The following is a 15000-nucleotide window of genomic DNA, read 5'->3' on the forward strand; positions in this document are numbered from 1 at the left end:
TTGCCAATTCTATTTCTGACCGAAGATGAGTCTTGCCAATGCTATTTCTGACCGAAGATGAGTCTTGGCAATGCTATTTCTGACCGAAGATTAATCTTGCCAATGCTATTTCTGACCGAAGATGAGTCTTGGCAATGCTATTTCTGACCGAAGATGAGACTTGGCAATGCTATTTCTGACCGAAGATGAGTCTTGCCAATGCTATTTCTGACCGAAGATGAGACTTGGCAATGCTATTTCTGACCGAAGATGAGTCTTGCCAATGCTATTTCTGACCGAAGATGAGACTTGCCAATGCTATTTCTGACCGAAGATGAGTCTTGCCAATGCTATTTCTGACCGAAGATGAGACTTGCCAATGCTATTTCTGACCGAAGATGAGACTTGGCAATGCTAATTCTGACCGAAGATGAGTCTTGCCAATGCTATTTCTGACCTAAGATGAGACTTGGCAATGCTATCTCTGACCTAAGATGAGTCTTGGCAATGCTATTTCTGTGCTATTTCTGACCTAAAATGAGACTTGGCAATGCTATTTCTGACCTAAGATGAGTCTTGGGAATGCTATTTCTGACCTAAGATGAGACTTGGCAATGCTATTTCTGACCTAAGATGAGACTTGGCAATGCTATTCCTGACCTAAGATGAGTCTTGGCAATGCTATTTCTGACCTAAGATGAGACTTGGCAATGCTATTTCTGACCTAAGATGAGTCTTGGCAATGCTATCTCTGACCTAAGATGAGACTTGGCAATGCTATCTCTGACCTAAGATGAGTCTTGGCAATGCTATCTCTGACCTAAGATGAGACTTGGCAATGCTATCTCTGACCTAAGATGAGACTTGGCAATGCTATCTCTGACCTAAGATGAGACTTGGCAATGCTATCTCTGACCTAAGATGAGTCTTGGCAATGCTATCTCTGACCGAAGATGAGACTTGGCAATGCTATTTCTGACCTAAGATGAGACTTGGCAATGCTATTTCTGACCGAAGATGAGACTTGGCAATGCTATTTCTGACCTAAGATGAGACTTGGCAATGCTATTTCTGACCGAAGATGAGTCTTGGCAATGCTATTTCTGACCTAAGATGAGTTTTGGCAATGCTATTTCTGACCGAAGATGAGTCTTGGCAATGCTATTTCTGACCTAAGATGAGTCTTGCCAATGCTATTTCTGACCTAAGATGAGACTTGGCAATGCTATTTCTGACCTAAGATGAGACTTGGCAATGCTATTTCTGACCTAAGATGAGACTTGGCAATGCTATTTCTGACCTAAGATGAGACTTGGCAATGCTATTTCTGACCTAAGATGAGACTTGGCAATGCTATTTCTGACCTAAGATGAGACTTGGCAATGCTATTTCTGACCTAAGATGAGACTTGGCAATGCTATTTCTGACCTAAGATGAGTCTTGGCAATGCTATTTCTGACCTAAGATGAGTCTTAGCAATGCTATTTCTGACCTAAGATGAGTCTTGGCAATGCTATTTCTGACCTAAGATGAGACTTGGCATGCTGCATTGATATATCTAACTGAAAAAGAAAGATGGTAATGATACATTGTTACATCTAACCTAACAAGAGACCTGGCAACAATAAAGGTTCAAAGGACACTTATGACTGGTAGAGGCAAGAGTCAGGATATTGCCCTAAAGACTGACCATATATACATATGACCAGCAGCCACGCCCCTCCACCCAAGCTAGGACTAGGGAGGCCAGGCCATGGCTGCTGATGACAGCAGGTAAACCACCAGGCTCACCCAAACCCCCGATCCTTAGCTCACAAAGATAGTGAGGTTGCAGATATTCAAAACAGTCTTTGGATCTACAGTTATTACAAAGAAATAATCTAGAATATTTTCTAAAATATCAAGGTCGTTTCGTCGTCTGCAAGATCAGGTTATGTTAAGTGTCAGAAGAGAAATTCTAATTTCCAAATTACAATTTAGTCCGAATATCAATCAATTTCCAAATATTTAAGAAATCAAAATATGTGAACATTTCATATAATCGCTATCAGAATCAAATAAATGGCAGTGTTGTTTTTAATTTAAACCCGACAACTTGCATATTGCATATATTTTGTACAAGAATTCCAGCAAAAACAAACCGGTATTGGGAAAAAGTACCTATTTTGCAGAAGAATTTCAACTTGTGTACAATTCTAATAGATCTTATCTAAAAGAATAAACCGTTACTCAATCAAAATATATTATATATATATATATATATATATATATATATATATATATATATATATATATATATATATATATACTGTCTATATATATATATATATATATATATATATATATATATATATATATATATATATATACTGTATATATATATAATTTATATATATATATATATATATATATATATCTATATATATATATATATCTATATATATATATATATATATATATATCTATATATATATATATATATATATATATATATATATATATCTATCTATATATATATATATATATATATATATATATATATATAAATCTTTCATATATAAACTATAATAACTTTAAAAACACCCGGAAGAGAATTAAGGTAACATAATGTACCCTCAAGCAAGAGAACTCTGACCCAAGACATTAGAAGGCCATGGTACAGAGGCTATGGTACTACCCAAGACTAGAGAACAATGGTTTGATTTTGGAGTGACCTTCTAGAAGAGCTGCTTACCATGGCTAAGGTCTCTCTTATACCCTTACCAAAAGGAAAGTAACCACTGAACGATTATATCGCAGTAGTTAACTCTTTGAGCGAAGAAGAATTGTTTGGTAATCTCAGTAGTAGTAGTAGTAGTAGTAGTAGTAGTAGTAGTAGTAGTAGTAGTAGTAGTAACAACTAGAGGGGCACTCAGTACAGCGTAACCCTCCGCCACAGCAGCTTATTTCTCGACTTTTTGTCCGACCTTAACCTTGACCTTTGACCCTAACATGTATTAATTTACATGGATTTTCATCAACCATGTTTGAAATCTCTGTGTCCAGGATGTCCAAACTTATGGCTGATTACATGATTTGGACATTTTGCTGGTACGTGACTTTGACCTTTAACCTGCCAAATTCAATAATTTCCAGCTTTTTACATGACAATTTAAATCTATGCAAGTTTCATTATTTTACAATTAAAATTGTGGCCGTATGGTTGATGACCGGAATTTGACCTTTCGCTTGAAATTAAACATGACCTTAACGTGTATCAATTAGCGTGGATTTTCATACACTCAGATATGAAACAAGTTTGAAGTTTCTGTGACAAAGATGTCAAAACTTATGGCTGATTACGTGAATTGAACATTTTGCTTGACCTTGACCACGATGTTTAACCTTGACCTTCCAAATTCTAATTTTTTCCAGCTTTTTACATCACAGTTAATCCCTACAAGTTTAATTACTTTACGATTAAAATTGTGGCCAGGAAGCTGTTCACAAACAAACAAACAAACAAACAGGGGTGAAAACAAAGTCCTTTCAACTTCGTTGGCGGAGGTAATAAGTATTATTAAGTAGTTAATTATGGTGACATTTACTCGCTGAGAGAGAGAGAGAGAGAGAGAGAGAGAGAGAGAGAGAGAGAGAGAGAGAGAGAGAGAGAGAGAGAGATTTCATATAACAACATTACAAGTATTTTGCACAAAGATGGATTCTTGATTGGAGCCTCCTTGAATCTAACAGGAGTCATGGCGACGTTCGAAGACATTTAGAAATCTGAAATTCGATCTCGTATACAGAATGTCTTCGGACGTCGTCAATGAAACCGGAGTTGAGAGGCTTCGAGGATGATTCCATTATTATTATTATTATTTTCATTATTACTACTACTACTACTACTACTACTACTACTACTACTACTACTACTACTACTACTACTACTACTACTACTACTGTTATTATTATTGTTGTTGTTGTTGTCATAAGCTTAATTCATCCATGTTTTTGTTCAAGTGACTACACCTGCTGTGAAATCAGTGAATCAAATTTGTCACGACGGAGTCGTGAAGCTCCTTTAGACTCGATGCGAATATTGTCTTCAGCGATCTACTGTTTGTTTTTTGTATTTTTTATTAACCAAGCCCAGTTCTCGAACTAGGAACGATATACATTAGCTATGTTTGTGACAACGATGAAATTCTTGTTTTCAAGAATCGCAATAGGTAAGTTAAGCCATTTGATTATTCGTTATAATGAGGGACAAAAAGAAAGGAGAAATTCTGGTTTAGAAGAATCAGACAAAATAGAAAGAATAAAAATGAATCTCAAAGTTGGGGAACCCCTTGGGATACGCACCCCTGAGGAAGACACCAACTTGACTGGTGGGGGAAAGGACATATTCAGAAACATAAGGGAGAGACTTAGACAAGTGAAGGAGGATTGCTGTAAGGACAGAGAGAGATTCCAAAGGGAGAGAGAGAAATACGTTCAATCAAGAAAAGCTCCCGATAGAGAAAGCGAGACCTCTATCGGGGATCAGGGATTGCACGCAAGGGTGAAAGGAGCCTTTAGCAAGAAAAGAAAAGAATTAGATAGTCTGAGAAGAACACTTCAGAAGGAAACTAGTGAATTCGTGAATGCAAGAAAGGCCTTGGCGCGCCAGAAAGAAGTCTTGATGGCGGATATGAGGGAAGAGGAAGAAGGGTCTGTTTTGGAAGATGAGAATCTGAAAGATAAAGAACTCACCGGAAAGGGGGATAAGTTTTGGAAAGATATACGAATTGAAACGGATCAAATGAAAAGTAAATCTATTCACGAGACGGCGGCAAAAAACAAAGAAGAAAGAGGCAATGAAGAGAAAAATGACGAAGATCCGGAGTTTAGGTTTTGGAAAGATATACGTAAAGAAACTGAAAAGGAGGCAAAAAACAACGAAGAAAGAGACTATGAAGAAGAAAAGGATGAAGAAGTAGTTACGGAGTTTCGGTTTTGGAGAGATATACGTAAAAAAATTGAAAATATGAAAGGTGAATCTATTAACGAGACGGCAGTAAAAAACAGCGAAGAAAGAGACTATCAAGAAGAAAACGACAAAGAACAAGGTTCAGAAAATATCATTAATGAAAAGGAAGAACAGCAAGCACTACAACCAACTTTTGCCATATGTCAGGCGATGATGTCTGAATTTCCCCATAAGTGGAAACTATATAACGAAGTACTTGCTCTTGGATTTGACGTCGCGTCTATCAGTTCAGTAAAGTTCTCAACAGAAAACAGGATAAGGAGTGAAAAGTATGCTACTTACCATCTTGTGAAATTCCCGGACATGCGAGATCCTGTTTGCATAAAGGTATTCGAAAAGTTGGGAAATAAAAAGGACCCAAAGTTGTTCAAGACTGAATTGAAGAACATAGCGAAGGTGTCTAGTATAAATGGAACGCCTTCTGTTTACGCTGTGGCGCCAATGAGACCCTATGCAATAATCATGAAGTATGAAGGTGACCCAATAGTAGAATGGATGACCAACAACCGGTTTAAGGTCATTACTGTTCTCACTATGTTAAAGTCTCTGGCGTCTAATTTAAGTGATGTCCATAAAAGAGCACGCATGACTCACAATGCTCTGGATGACTATGCCATAGCGGTCAATGTTAACACCTGCGAGCCAGTGATCACGAACTTCCAAAAAGCTACCCCGTTAAGCAATTGGGTTTGTAAAAGAAAATGGAAGAAATTTGTAGACATACATCAGTTCTGCGGCCTCGTGTGGTCCTTTGCATTGGCGACGAATAGTAAAGTAATAATCAATTTGTTGTCTGATTTAATGTGTATCGCGAAAAGACCGAAAACCATGGATCAAATGTGTAAGAAACTTGACAAAGTTATTAAAGTCTTACAAGACTTATACCCTGAACTCTGTGCATCATCCAAAGGTATAGAACATTCAAATTAAACCAATAAAAGAATATACTTATTGTATGGACGTTTTACACCAGTAAGGTTTCACAAGGAATCCTGTTTATATATAAAGAAAAAAAATACTAAGCGTTATAAACACGGAAAAAGCTTGGCTTCTTCTAGTATGCTATGTTCCTTGATGGGGATGTACAAGGTCACTGTCAAGAGAACAATTGGTCGGATATCTAAATCTATTCTTGCGGCTACTAACCTTCGGGTGGTTCTGCTGGAATAATTTAGAAGACCGGCTATGCAGAGGGAAGAAGCTAAGCTTTTTCTAGTGTCAAATTAAGTCCTTAGACAAAAGGAAAGAGAAAGAAGAGAGAGAGAGAGAGAGAGAGAGAGAGAGAGAGAGAGAGAGAGAGAGAGAGAGAGAGAGAGAGAGAGAGAGAGAGAACGGAAAAAGCTTGGCTGCTTCTAGTATGCTATGTTCCTTGATGGGGATGTACAAGGTCACTGTCAAGAGAACAATTGGTCGGATATCTAAATCTATTCTTGCGGCTACTAACCTTCGGGAGAGAGACAGAACGGAAAAAGCTTGGCTGCTTCTAGTATGCTATGTTCCTTGATGGGGATGTGCAAGGTCACTGTCAAGAGAACAATTGGTCGGATATCTAAATCTATTCTTGCGGCTATTAACCTTCGGGAGAGAGACAGAACAGAAAAAGCTTGGCTGCTTCTAGTATGCTATGTTCCTTGATGGGGATGTACAAGGTCACTGTCAAGAGAACAATTGGTCGGATATCTAAATCTATTCTTGCGGCTACTAACCTTCGGGAGAGAGACAGAACGGAAAAAGCTTGGCTGCTTCTAGTATGCTATGTTCCTTGATGGGGATGTACAAGGTCACTGTCAAGAGAACAATTGGTCGGATATCTAAATCTATTCTTGCGGCTACTAACCTTCGGGTGGTTCTGCTGGAATAATTTAGAAGACCGGCTATGCAGAGGGAAGAAGCTAAGCTTTTTCTAGTGTCAAATTAAGTCCTTAGACAAAAGGAAAGAGAAAAGAGAGAGAGAGAGAGAGAGAGAGAGAGAGAGAGAGAGAGAGAGAGAGAGAGAGAGAACGGAAAAAGCTTGGCTGCTTCTAGTATGCTATGTTCCTTGATGGGGATGTACAAGGTCACTGTCAAGAGAACAATTGGTCGGATATCTAAATCTATTCTTGCGGCTACTAACCTTCGGGAGAGAGACAGAACGGAAAAAGCTTGGCTGCTTCTAGTATGCTATGTTCCTTGATGGGGATGTACAAGGTCACTGTCAAGAGAACAATTGGTCGGATATCTAAATCTATTCTTGCGGCTACTAACCTTCGGGAGAGAGACAGAACGGAAAAAGCTTGGCTGCTTCTAGTATGCTATGTTCCTTGATGGGGATATACAAGGTCACTGTCAAGAGAACAATTGGTCGGATATCTAAATCTATTCTTGCGGCTACTAACCTTCGGGAGAGAGACAGAACGGAAAAAGCTTGGCTGCTTCTAGTATGCTATATTCCTTGATGGGGATGTACAAGGTCACTGTCAAGAGAACAATTGGTCGGATATCTATATCTATTCTTGCGGCTACTAACCTTCGGGTGGTTCTGCTGGAATAATTTAGAAGACCGGCTATGCAGAGGGAAGAAGCTAAGCTTTTTCTAGTGTCAAATTAAGTCCTTAGACAAAAGGAGAGAGAGAGAGAGAGAGAGAGAGAGAGAGAGAGAGAGAGAGAGAGAGAGAGAGAGAGAGAGAGAGAGAGAAAGAGAGAGAGAGAGAGAGAGAGAGAGAGAGAGAGAACGGAAAAAGCTTGGCTGCTTCTAGTATGCTATGTTTCTTGATGGGGATATACAAGGTCACTGTCAAGAGAACAATTGGTCGGATATCTAAATCTATTCTTGCGGCTACTAACCTTTGGGAGAGAGGAAGAATGGAAAAAGCTTGGCTGCTTCTAGTATTTGGCACACCAGTCCAGCATGTTCGATGCTGTCCATCATAATGGATACCTGTCATGCCAGTCCAGTATGATGGATGGTACCAAGAAAATGAATACTTGGCATGCCAATCCAGCATGCAAGATACTGCCCAGAATAATGGATGATGCCCAGCATAAGGGATGCTTGGCATGTCAGTACCAGCATGATGGATGCTGCCCATCATTATGGATACCTGTCATGCCAGTCCACGGTGCTGGATGCTGCCAAGCATAATGGATACTTGGCACGTCAGTCCAACATGATGAATGCTGCTTATCATAATGAATACCTGGCATGTCAGTCCAACATGCTGGATGCTGCCCAGCATAATGGATACTAGACATACCAGTCCAGCATGATGGATGCTGCCCATCATAATGGATACCTGTCATGCCAGTCCAGCATGCTGGATGCTGCCCAGCATAACGGATACTAGACATACCAGTCCAGCATGATGGATGCTGCCCATCATAATGGATACCTGTCATGACAGTCCAACATGCTGGATGCTGCCCAGCATAACGGATACTAGACATACCAGTCCAGCATGATGGATGCTGCCCATCATAATGGATACCTGTCATGCCAGTCCAGCATGCTGGATGCTGCCCAGCATAATGGATACTAGACATACCAGTCCAGCATGATGGATGCTGCCCATCATAATGGATACCTGTCATGCCAGTCCAACATGCTGGATGCTGCCCAGCATAATGGATACTAGACATACCAGTCCAGCATGATGGATGCTGCCCATCATAATGGATACCTGTCATGCCAGTCCAACATGCTGGATGCTGCCCAGCATAATGGATACTAGACATACCAGTCCAGCATGATGGATGCTGCCCATCATAATGGATACCTGTCATGCCAGTCCAGCATGCTGGATGCTGCCCAGCATAATGGATACTTGGCATGTCAGTCCAGCATGATGGATGCTGCCCATCATAATGGATACCTGTCATGCCAGTCCCACATGCAGGATGCTGCCCAGCATAATGGATACTAGACATACCAGTCCAGCATGATGGATGCTGCCCATCATGATGGATACCTGTCATGCCAGTTCAACATACTGGATGCTGCCCAGCATAATGGATACTAGACATACCAGTCCAGCATGATGGATGCTGCCCATCATAATGGATACCTGTCATGCCAGTCCAGCATGCTGGATGCTGCCCAGCATAATGGATACTTGGCAGGTCAGTCCAGCATGATGGATGCTGCCCATCATAATGGATACCTGTCATGTCGGTCCAGCATGCTGGATGCTGCCCAGCATAATGGATACTTGGCATGTCAGTCCAGCATGATGGATGCTGCCCATCATAATGGATACCTGTCATGTCGGTCCAGCATGCTGGATGCTGCCCAGCATAATGGATACTTGGCAGGTCAGTCCAGCATGATGGATGCTGCCCATCATAATGGATACCTGTCATGCCAGTCCAGCATGCTGGATGCTGCCCAGCATAATGGATACTTGGCAGGTCAGTCCAGCATGATGGATGCTGCCCATCATAATGGATACCTGTCATGCCAGTCCAGCATGCTGGATGCTGCCCAGCATAATGGATACTTGGCATGTCAGTCCAGCATGATGGATGCTGCCCATCATAATGGATACCTGTCATGCCAGTCCAACATGCTGGATGCTGCCCAGCATAATGGATACTTGGCATGTCAGTCCAGCATGATGGATGCTGCCCATCATAATGGATACCTGTCATGCCAGTCCAACATGCTGGATGCTGCCCAGCATAATGGATACTAGACATACCAGTCCAGCATGATGGATGCTGCCCATCATAATGGATACCTGTCATGCCAGTCCAGCATGCTGGATGCTGCCCAGCATAATGGATACTTGGCATGTCAGTCCAGCATGATGGATGCTGCCCATCATAATGGATACCTGTCATGCCAGTCCAACATGCAGGATGCTGCCCAGCATAATGGATACTAGACATACCAGTCCAGCATGATGGATGCTGCCCATCATGATGGATACCTGTCATGCCAGTCCAACATGCTGGATGCTGCCCAGCATAATGGATACTAGACATACCAGTCCAGCATGATGGATGCTGCCCATCATAATGGATACCTGTCATGCCAGTCCAGCATGCTGGATGCTGCCCAGCATAATGGATACTTGGCAGGTCAGTCCAGCATGATGGATGCTGCCCATCATAATGGATACCTGTCATGTCGGTCCAGCATGCTGGATGCTGCCCAGCATAATGGATACTTGGCATGTCAGTCCAGCATGATGGATGCTGCCCATCATAATGGATACCTGTCATGCCAGTCCCACATGCTGGATGCTGCCCAGCATAATGGATACTTGGCATGTCAGTCCAGCATGATGGATGCTGCCCATCATAATGGATACCTGTCATGCCAGTCCAACATGCTGGATGCTGCCCAGCATAATGGATACTAGACATACCAGTCCAGCATGATGGATGCTGCCCATCATGATGGATACCTGTCATGCCAGTCCAACATGCTGGATGCTGCCCAGCATAATGGATACTTGGCATGTCAGTCCAGCATGATGGATGCTGCCCATCATAATGGATACCTGTCATGCCAGTCCAACATGCAGGATGCTGCCCAGCATAATGGATACTAGACATACCAGTCCAGCATGATGGATGCTGCCCATCATGATGGATACCTGTCATGCCAGTCCAACATGCTGGATGCTGCCCAGCATAATGGATACTAGACATACCAGTCCAGCATGATGGATGCTGCCCATCATAATGGATACCTGTCATGCCAGTCCAGCATGCTGGATGCTGCCCAGCATAATGGATACTTGGCAGGTCAGTCCAGCATGATGGATGCTGCCCATCATAATGGATACCTGTCATGTCGGTCCAGCATGCTGGATGCTGCCCAGCATAATGGATACTTGGCATGTCAGTCCAGCATGATGGATGCTGCCCATCATAATGGATACCTGTCATGCCAGTCCAGCATGCTGGATGCTGCCCAGCATAATGGATACTTGGCAGGTCAGTCCAGCATGATGGATGCTGCCCATCATAATGGATACCTGTCATGCCAGTCCAGCATGCTGGATGCTGCCCAGCATAATGGATACTTGGCATGTCAGTCCAGCATGATGGATGCTGCCCATCATAATGGATACCTGTCATGCCAGTCCAACATGCTGGATGCTGCCCAGCATAATGGATACTTGGCATGTCAGTCCAGCATGATGGATGCTGCCCATCATAATGGATACCTGTCATGCCAGTCCAACATGCTGGATGCTGCCCAGCATAATGGATACTAGACATACCAGTCCAGCATGATGGATGCTGCCCATCATAATGGATACCTGTCATGCCAGTCCAGCATGCTGGATGCTGCCCAGCATAATGGATACTTGGCATGTCAGTCCAGCATGATGGATGCTGCCCATCATAATGGATACCTGTCATGCCAGTCCAACATGCAGGATGCTGCCCAGCATAATGGATACTAGACATACCAGTCCAGCATGATGGATGCTGCCCATCATGATGGATACCTGTCATGCCAGTCCAACATGCTGGATGCTGCCCAGCATAATGGATACTAGACATACCAGTCCAGCATGATGGATGCTGCCCATCATAATGGATACCTGTCATGCCAGTCCAGCATGCTGGATGCTGCCCAGCATAATGGATACTTGGCAGGTCAGTCCAGCATGATGGATGCTGCCCATCATAATGGATACCTGTCATGTCGGTCCAGCATGCTGGATGCTGCCCAGCATAATGGATACTTGGCATGTCAGTCCAGCATGATGGATGCTGCCCATCATAATGGATACCTGTCATGCCAGTCCAGCATGCTGGATGCTGCCCAGCATAATGGATACTTGGCATGTCAGTCCAGCATGATGGATGCTGCCCATCATAATGGATACCTGTCATGCCAGTCCAGCATGCTGGATGCTGCCCAGCATAATGGATACTTGGCATGTCAGTCCAGCATGATGGATGCTGCCCATCATAATGGATACCTGTCATGCCAGTCCAACATGCTGGATGCTGCCCAGCATAATGGATACTTGGCATGTCAGTCCAGCATGATGGATGCTGCCCATCATAATGGATACCTGTCATGCCAGTCCAACATGCTGGATGCTGCCCAGCATAATGGATACTAGACATACCAGTCCAGCATGATGGATGCTGCCCATCATAATGGATACCTGTCATGCCAGTCCAAAATGCTGGATGCTGCCCAGCATAATGGATACTTGGCAGGTCAGTCCAGCATGATGGATGCTGTCCATCATAATGGATACCTGTCATGTCGGTCCAGCATGCTGGATGCTGCCCAGCATAATGGATACTTGGCATGTCAGTCCAGCATGATGGATGCTGCCCATCATAATGGATACCTGTCATGCCAGTCCAGCATGCTGGATGCTGCCCAGCATAATGGATACTTGGCAGGTCAGTCCAGCATGATGGATGCTGCCCATCATAATGGATACCTGTCATGTCGGTCCAGCATGGTGGATGATGCCCAGCATAATGGATACTTGGCAGGTCAGTCCAGCATGATGGATGCTGCCCATCATAATGGATACCTGTCATGCCAGTCCAGCATGCTGGATGCTACCCAGCATAATGGATACTTTGCATGTCAGTCCAGCATGATGGATGCTGTCCATCATAATGGATACCTGTCATGCCAATCCAACATGCTGGATGCTGTCCAGCATAATGGATACTTGGCATGTCAGTCCAACATGATGAATGCTGCCCATCATAATGGATACCTGGCATGTCAGTCAAGCATGCTGGATGCTGCCCAGCATGATGGATACTAGACATACCAGTCCCGCATGATGGATGCTGTCCATCATTATGGATACCTGTCATGCCAAACCAGCATGCTGCCCAGCATAATGGATATTTAGCACGCCAGTCCAGCATGGTGGATGCTGCCCATCATAATGGATACCTGTCATGCCAGTCCAGCATGCTGGATGCTGTCCAGCATAATGGATACTAGATATGCCAGTCCAGTATGATGGATGATGCCCAGCATAATGGATACTAGACATGCCAGTCCAGCATGATGGATACCTGTAATGCCAATCCAGCATGCTGGATGCTGCCCAGCATAATGGATACTTGGCATGCCAGTCCAGCATGCTGGATGCTGCCCATCATAATGCATACCTGTCATGCCAGACAAGCATGCTGGATGCTGCCCAGCATAATGGATACTAGACATACCAGTCCAGCATGATGGATGCTGTCCATCATAATGGATACCTGTCATGCCAGTCAAGCATGCTGGATGCTGCCCATCATAATGCATACCTGCCATGCCAGTCAAGCATGCTGGATGCTGCCCAGCATAATGGATACTAGACATACCAGTCCAGCATGATGGATGCTGCCCATCATAATGGATACCTGTCATGCCAGTCAAGCATGCTGGATGCTGCCCATCATAATGCATACCTGTCATGCCAGACAAGCATGCTGGATGCTGCCCAGCATAATGGATACTAGACATACCAGTCCAGCATGATGGATGCTGTCCATCATAATGGATACCTGCCATGCCAGTCAAGCATGCTGGATGCTGCCCATCATAATGCATACCTGCCATGCCAGTCAAGCATGCTGGATGCTGCCCAGCATAATGGATACTAGACATACCAGTCCAGCATGATGGATGCTGCCCAGCATAATGGATGCTGCCCAGCATAATGGATACCTGTCATGCCAGTCCAGCATGCTGGATGCTGCCCAGCATAATGGATACTAGACATGCCAGTCCAGCATGATGGATGCTGCCCAGCATAATGGATACCTGTCATGCCAGTCCAGCATGCTGGATGCTGCCCAGCATAATGGATACTAGACATGCCAGTCCAGCAAGATGGATGCTGCTGCTTATCATAATGCATACGTCATGCCAGTCAAGCATGCTGGATGCTGCCCAGCATAATGGATACTAGACATGCCAGTCCAGCATGTTGGATGCTGCCCATCATAATGGATACCTGTAATGCCAGTCAAGCATGCTGGATGCTGCCCAGCATAATGGATACTAGACATACCAGTCCAGCATGATGGATGCTGCCCAGCATAAAGGATACCTTTCATGCCAGTCCAACATGCTGGATGCTGCCCAGCATAATGGATACTAGACATGCCAGTCCAGCATGATGGATGCTGCTGCTTATCATAATGCATACCTGTCATGCCAGTCAAGCATGCTGGATGCTGCCCAGCATAATGGATACTAGACATACCAGTCCAGCATGATGGATGCTGCCCAGCATAATGGATACCTGTCATGCCAGTCAAGCATGCTGGATGCTGCCCAGCATAATGGATACTAGACATACCAGTCCAGCATGATGGAAGATTGATTGATTGATTGATTGAAAGTTTTCTGGCATCCTGACATCTAAGGTCATTGACGCCGATAGCATTTATTATATATGAAATATAAGAGAGAAATCAATTAAAACCATAAAAGTTAAGAAGTCATTAAAATAGTTAAATAGTTTTCAGAAGACTTGCATCTGAAATAAATCTAAAAATTGCGCTCGCATAGTAGGACACATCACGTCCAAGAATCTTGGCAAGGATGAACCTGCCATCCTCACCTCGAGCCTCAAACAAATATCTATTTCTAAAGTTAGTAAAATTAGGGCATTCGGTCAACAAATGCCTCACTGTTAAAGGTATCAAACAGTCCTCACAATACGGTTGGTGTTGGCCCTTCAGCAGAAACTCGTGTGTCAACCCTGTGTGACCAATATGATGGATGCTGCCCATCATAATGGATACCTGGCATGTCAGTCCAGCATGATGGATGCTAGCCAGCATAATGGAAACTAGGCTTGCCATTCCAGCATGATGGTTTCTGCCTATCATAATGGATACCTGGCAAGACTGTTCAGTATGATGGATGTTCCCCAGCAAAATGAATACTAGACATGCCAGTCCAGCATGATGGATGCTGCCCACCATAATGGATACTAGGCATGTCAGTCCAACTTGATGGATGCTGCCCATCATAATGGATACCTGTCATGCCAGTCCAGCATGCTGGATGCTGCCCATAATAATGG

The 15000-nt window shown here is 43.5% G+C and overlaps 2 protein-coding genes across 2 annotated transcripts in view; both read right to left on the reverse strand.

Moving 5' to 3' along the window:
• The window catches only part of LOC137658555 (putative helicase mov-10-B.1), a 186101-nt gene that overhangs the window by 118555 nt on the left and 52546 nt on the right, over positions 1–15000 (reverse strand). The gene's annotated exons all lie outside the window — the stretch shown is intronic.
• Positions 12851–13571, reverse strand: LOC137658937 (uncharacterized). The gene is made up of 2 exons (XM_068394051.1): positions 12989–13571; positions 12851–12891 (listed from the first exon to the last, which is right to left on the reverse strand). The coding sequence occupies exons 1-2, from the start codon at positions 13569–13571 to the stop codon at positions 12851–12853; spliced, it is 624 nt and encodes a 207-aa protein (XP_068250152.1).

This window comes from Palaemon carinicauda, chromosome 19 (assembly GCF_036898095.1).
Source record: "Palaemon carinicauda isolate YSFRI2023 chromosome 19, ASM3689809v2, whole genome shotgun sequence".
Taxonomy (NCBI): domain Eukaryota; kingdom Metazoa; phylum Arthropoda; class Malacostraca; order Decapoda; family Palaemonidae; genus Palaemon; species Palaemon carinicauda.